Source organism: Notechis scutatus, chromosome 1 (genome assembly GCF_049901735.1).
Source record: "Notechis scutatus isolate UNSWTSFEM ecotype Mainland chromosome 1, rNotScu1.2, whole genome shotgun sequence".
Lineage (NCBI taxonomy): Eukaryota > Metazoa > Chordata > Lepidosauria > Squamata > Elapidae > Notechis > Notechis scutatus.
Genome location: NC_142009.1, coordinates 403,239 through 409,308, shown reverse-complemented (window position 1 = coordinate 409,308; position 6,070 = coordinate 403,239). Strand labels below are relative to the sequence as shown.

At 52.6% G+C, this 6,070-nt stretch overlaps 1 protein-coding gene across 1 annotated transcript; it reads left to right on the top strand.

Moving 5' to 3' along the window:
- The first annotated feature begins 1,409 nt into the window (after positions 1 to 1,409).
- Positions 1,410 to 4,830, top strand: POLE4 (DNA polymerase epsilon 4, accessory subunit). The gene is made up of 4 exons (XM_026690393.2): positions 1,410 to 1,654; positions 2,263 to 2,347; positions 3,040 to 3,081; positions 4,653 to 4,830. The coding sequence occupies exons 1-4, from the start codon at positions 1,436 to 1,438 to the stop codon at positions 4,664 to 4,666; spliced, it is 360 nt and encodes a 119-aa protein (XP_026546178.2). The 5' UTR covers positions 1,410 to 1,435; the 3' UTR covers positions 4,667 to 4,830.
- Positions 4,831 to 6,070: the final 1,240 nt, after the last annotated feature.

Genomic DNA, 6,070 nt, shown 5'->3' with positions numbered 1-6,070 from the left:
GGGCAGCCGAGGTCTGAAGGGCAGCCAGGCTCCAAAGGCCGGGCGGATTAACCGGTCAGCCAGCTGCCAGGAAGCACCAGGGGCAGCAGGAGGGCGCCTTGGCTGGCTCTTGCCCCCACCCCACCCCGGCAGCACTCTGTATGTGCTCAGAGGAACTGGGCTGGCTTGGAAAACAGGATTCCCCCAACAGGAAGGGCTTGCATTCTTTCCTCCTCCTCCCCCCCCCGGGCCTGGGCTCAGCTCTCCAGAAGGGCATCATGGCCTCTCGCGCCCAGAGGTTTTCTTTCTTTCTTTTTCTTTTTCACTTGTTCTTCCCTTTCTTCCCTTCTCTTTCCTTCTTTCTTTGTCTTTCATTTTTCTTTTTTCTTCCTTTCTTTCCTTTCTCTCTTCCTTTTCTTTTGCTTTCCTTTTCCTTTCTTTCCCTCTTTTTCTTTCTTCCCTTTTTCTTCTTTCTTTTTTGCTTTTTTCTTTCCTTTCTTCACTTTTGCTTTCCTTTCTTCCCTTCTCTTTCATTTTTTCTTTCTTTCTTCTCCCTTTTCTTTTGCTTTCCTTCATTTCTTTCCTTTCTTTCCTCTTATCTTCTTTCTTCTTTCTTTTCTTTCTTGCCTTTTCTTTTTTGTTTTTCTTCTTTCTTTCATTCTTTCTTTTTGCCCTGTTGCTTTCCTTTTTCTTTCTTTCTTTTTTCTTTTCTTTCCACAATGCCTCCATTTGAAAAAAAAAAAAAAAAGGCATCTAACCAAGCGGCTGAAAAACTGCTAGCCTGGCATCGCAGGCGGGCTTTGACTTCCAGCCATTGGTTAGGGACCCTTCAGGGACCACAGCACCGAAAAAAAAAGGGACTTACGACCGTTTTTCACACTTACGACCAAGGTCACGTGATCCAAATTTGGACCCTTGGCAACTGGCCGGCTTCTGACAAGCAAAATCAATTGCGAGGGGGGGGCAGATTCGCTTAAGGACCATATGATTTACTTAACACCCGTGGTGAGAAAGGCAAAGTAGAAGAAAAGGAGGAATCCTCCGGTGCTCTATATTCTACTTATGGCCCGGGTGAGCTGCCTGCCCAGGGGGAGAGGCGGGATTGATCCGTCCGAGGCGGTGGGAGATTAAAGCCGGATCAAAACACGAGAAGGGTGAGGTGGGGAGCAGATTAGAACAAAAAGCAACAATTAACACACCCCGGATTTGATTTTTTTTGGGGGGGGGGCGGGGGGCTTTTAGGGCAGCGTATTTTACTTTGTGTCAGATTTAAGGGCTTCGCACGTTCCGCCAAGTCACGCGTTCGCCGCGAGGTGGCGCCCCCGGGCGCCCATCCCTTCCCCACCCCCTTTCTTCCTCCCTCCCTCCCTCCCTCCGGCAAAGCGGCGCAGGAGCACGTAGGGGGCGTAGCTTCAAAAGCGATGGCGTCGGCCACGCAGGCGCACTAGTGGCCAAGATGGCGGCGCCCATGGCGGCGGCGGCAGTGGCGGGAAGCGCCGGGGTGCCGGAGGAGCTCGAAGCGCCGGCAGCGGCGCCGGCGGCAGCAACAACAACGCCGGCGGGGCCTTCGCGTCCGGCTCGGCTTCCGCTGTCTCGCGTGAAGGCGCTAGTGAAGGCCGACCCTGACGTCAGCCTGGCCAGCCAGGAGGCAGTCTTCATCTTGGCGCGCGCCGCGGTGAGTGGGCGGGGCGGCGCCTCCCGGCCCAATCAGGAGCCGGCCTTGCCTGCGCGAGGTGGGGCGTGGTTTCGCTGTTTTCTGCTCGTCGCCGCCAGAGGGCGCTGTTCAGTCTCGCTCTGGGTGGGATGGGGCACCACGTGGAGATCCCGGGCAGGCTGGAACAAGCGCTCTGCTCAGGCTCAGAGGTTGACCTGGTTGGCTAAGGAGACTCCCAGCTGAGCAGGCGGATCAAGGCCCAGGGTGGAACTCCAGGGAGATTCTCTTCTGCTGCCAGCTGGGACTCTCCGTCCTACCTTGCAGGGAGGGAGCCACTTTTGCTGGGCAAAGGAGGGCCGGGAGGCGGGAGCTCCCTTGCAGGGAGGAGGACTCCCCCCATGTCACACACACACACACACACACACACACACACACACACACACAGAGGGGCCTCAAGCTGCCCTTGGCCGGCCAGGGTTGGGGGCGGAGGTCTCTGCCCAGCTTCCCCAGAGGCTCCGCCTCCCTCCCACCACTAGGGAGGGCTGCCTGAGGCCCCTGCAGTGGAACCGCTGCCTGTCCCTTGTCTGACCTGCCTCCCTCCTCCCTCCCTGCCCCTTCTGCCTCCCCAGGAGCTGTTTGTGGAGACCATCTCCAAGGACGCCTTCATCCACACCCAGCACGGGAAGAGGAAGACTCTGCAGAGGAAGGACCTGGGTGGGTTAGCCACCTCCTCTTTGCAAACCCCTCTCCCTTCTAGCCCTGATGCTGTTACCTAGCTGGATCACGAAACGTCTGCATGGAAACAACAAAGCCCCCAAGCCCCCCCCCAGTCCTCCTCCTCCTCCTCCTCCCACTGATCAGCAAGGACCTGGTCTGTGCAACTGGGCTGCAGCAGCTCCAGCTGAGCCCGCCTACCATTTGGGGGAGGGGGTGGAGGGGGAAGTTGCCATCCTGGAGGGGGCAGCACACACACCCCTTCCCAGCCTTTCCCACTTCTCCAGGGCCCATCGAATGGGCTCCGCTTGTGGGTTGGTCACCCGTCCAGTCTGCGGGTGGCCTGACCCTCACCCAAGTTGGTCTGAGCCATGACAAAAAAAAATCACCTGGTGGTAACATTTCCAGCCCACCAGTCCAGCTCACAAAAGTCCAGTTTTCAATTTTTAGTCTTTGGGCTTTTTCAGTTGTTGTGGGCTCTGGTGGGATGGAGCTGGGTTTAATTTTTCTTTTTTTCTTACCACAGATTTCTATTTGTTCTTTTTTTCCTCCATACCATTTTCTATTATATGTTTCATTCTGTTCTAAATTTCCTCCGGTCAAAACCATTCAACAGCATATGCTCACCAACAACAAATCTTAAGTTTAAAATAAAATAAAATAAAATGGGTGTCGGTTTTTCCCTTCTGCAGACAATGCCATTGAAGCCCTGGATGAGTTTGCCTTCCTGGAAGGTAAGGACCCTGGTTGTGCATCTGGAAAATATTTGCTGGGGTGTTTAATTCCCCCCAGCAGCCAAACCAAACCACCTTCAGGGTCATTGTGTGACTGACAGCTTTATTAAAAGCTTTCCCGGGTCTTTTCAACCATAGCGTTTGGGGGCTGGGATAAAAAGGAGCATAAATAAACATAACTGGTTGGGTGGCTTCATAATGATGATGGGGATGAAGGACTCTTTTAACAGATCGTTTATTTAACAGAGTTGGAAGGGACCTTGGAGGTCATCTAGTCCAACCCCCCCCCACCCAAGCAGCAGACCCTTCACCACGGCAATCCAGCCTCTTCTTGAAAGCCTCCAGGGATGAAACTCCCACAACTTCTGAAGGCAACTTCTCTTCCATGGGATTGTTCTCAGAAAATTCCTCCTTATTTCCAGGTTGAGTCTCTCCTTGTTCCGTTTCCATCCATTCTTCCTTGTCTGGCCTTCAGGTGCTTTGGAAAATAGCTTGACCCCCTTCCTCCTCCCTGTGGCAGCCCCTCCTCAAATACTGGAAGGCTGCTCTCCTGTCTCCCCTGGTCCTTCTCTTGCCTTGACTAACCAGGCCCGGTTCCTGTAACCGTTCATAGTATGTTTCAGCCTCCAGTCCCCTCAACATCCTGGTTGCTCTTCTCTGCACTTTTTCTAGAGTCTGAAGGTCTTTTTTATAGTGTGGTGACCAAAAACTGGATGCAGAATATTCCGGGTGTGGCCTTACTAAGGCTCTTAGCCTTGATGGTTGTGGGCCTCCCCCAAAGGCTACCTGCTGGCAGACAGGTGGGCTTCCTTGGGCAGGCAGTGGGCCACTGTGAAGATAAGCTGATGGACTAGACAAGAGTTTCTCAAATTTAGTAACTTTTAAAGTGGGTGGACTTCAACTCCCAGAATTCCTGCTGGTTGGGGAATTCTGGGAATTGGAGTCCACCTGTCTCAAAAAGTTTTCCTGGGCCCAGCCGCATAAACTGTTGGCTCTTCTTGCCACTGTTTTGTGCTATTTCTGGACCCCGGGGGTCAAAATCTGAACAAAGCCCTCAAGAATTGAAGTGGTGCAAGCTATTCTAATTAAATTGCAAGACAATTCAAAAACGTTAGACAAAATTAGATTGCAAGACAAAGAAAGGAATTAGGGGTGATATGATAGCAGTCTTGCAGCATTTGAGGGGCTGTCCCAGAGAAGGGGGGGGGTGTCAATCTATCCTTCAAAGCCCCTGAAGGCAGCAGGACAAGAAGCAACGGATGGAAACTAATCCAGGAGAGAAGCAACCTGGAATTAAGGAGAAACTTCTTAACAGGGAGGACAATTAACCAGTGGAACTGCTTGCCACCAGAAGAGACTTGACTGCTACTTGACTGAAATGGTGTAGGGTTTCCTGCTTGAGGAGGGGCTGGACTAGAAGACCTCCAAGGTCCCTTCCAGCTCTATTCTCTATTGTCAATAACAAAGGCAACAGAAAGACTGCATGATTTAACCCAGGAAGCAGAGAGAGAAAATACTTTGCCCAGGAGAAAAACGGAATTCTCAAAAACGTGTGTTCTTTTCAAATCCAGGAACACTGGACTGACCCTTTTGGGAGACGCGTCCCGGGAAGGAAAGGCCGAGGGGCTCCCTCCCTCCCTCCTCACCTGCCAAGGAAGACCCTCCCAGAAATCCCTCTGTATAGAGCCAATGGTGTGATTTGTACATAATGCGGTGTATTTTCTCTTAATACATGTATTTTTTTCCATATCCCGTGTTATCGTCTGGATTTTACATGGCTCCCTCGAAGTGCGTCTGTGGGATTTCGCAAGGGGGGGAGGCCTGCCCCCCAAGTGCCCAGATCAGGTCTGTGATCAGGTGTATGTGGGGGGAGGGACGAGGTTTTTGGGGGTTGAGCATATCAGTGGCTGCTCCACCCACCTCGCGTTTCCTCTTTGGATGCTTTGCATTTGCTGGGTCTCCCTGTGCCAGGAGGAAAATGGACTGGGGTGGCCAGGAAGGATGGACGGGCATCCTGGCACTTCTCTCCTCCACGCCTGGGTCTGTCCTCAGGGAAAGAAAGAGAATAGGTGGGGAGGGGGCTGTCCCTTGGCTTCGAAACCCTCCCCCAGGAAGACCCTTCCCCTGGGGCAGAAGGGGGCCTATAAGGGCAAGGGAGGGCAGGAACTTGGTCCCCCCGCCTTGGCAGAGCCTTCGGCTGCTGGTGGGTCTCGTGGTGGTTCGGGCTCCAGGGTAGAAAGCAAGAGACCACGAGGGCAAGTCCTGCCTTAGCCCTGAAAGGTTCATCTCGTCTGGGTGACGTTGGGCCCGTTTCTCTATCAGCACAGCCCACCTCACAGGGTGGTTGTGCTGGAGAAATAGGAGGAGGAAGGCATGTTTGAGTTCAACACCTTGAGTTGTTTGCAAAAATAATGAACATGGGATAACAATGTAATGAATGCATGAGAAAAAGAAACATAGAAGAGGGAGGAAGGGAGGGAGTAAAGGGAAGGAAGAAAAGGAACAAAGGGAGGGAAGAGACGGAAGAAAAAAGGGAAAAGAAAAGAAAAACAGAAGGAAGGAAGATGAGGAAAGAAGAAAGGAAGGGGGAGGGAAAAAAAGAAAGAAAGAAAGAAAGAAAAAGAAAAGCAGATTGGAGAAAGCTTCCCTCAACCCCGGGAGTGGAATAGTGAGTGGGGGTCTCCAGGGGGTGTCTTGGCAAGGGTAGCTGGGAAGGAGAGGAAGTCCACAAAGGGAAAAAAAACCTCCTCCCCCTCCCGAATCTGCCCTCTTCCTCTTGATTCTCCATCATTTTTATTGCTGGTGAAACAGGTGTGTCTTTTGGGGAGGGTGTGGAGTGGGGCAGCTGTGGGGTATCGCACACACACACACACACACACACACAGAGACCCTTGTTCTTCTAGGGCAGTGTTCTTCAACCTGGGCCCCTTTAAGAGGAGTGGGCTTCAGCGCTGCTGGCTGGAGAATTGTGAGAATTGAAGTTCCCCCT

Bases quoted from the DNA above. Each gene is read 5' to 3' on its own strand.
- POLE4 (XM_026690393.2), top strand. From the start codon at position 1,436: ATGGCGGCGCCCATGGCGGCGGCGGCAGTGGCGGGAAGCGCCGGGGTG. The intron at 1,655-2,262 runs GTGAGTGGGCGG...CTGCCTCCCCAG, and splicing joins TCATCTTGGCGCGCGCCGCG to GAGCTGTTTGTGGAGACCAT. The intron at 2,348-3,039 runs GTGGGTTAGCCA...TCCCTTCTGCAG, and splicing joins TCTGCAGAGGAAGGACCTGG to ACAATGCCATTGAAGCCCTG.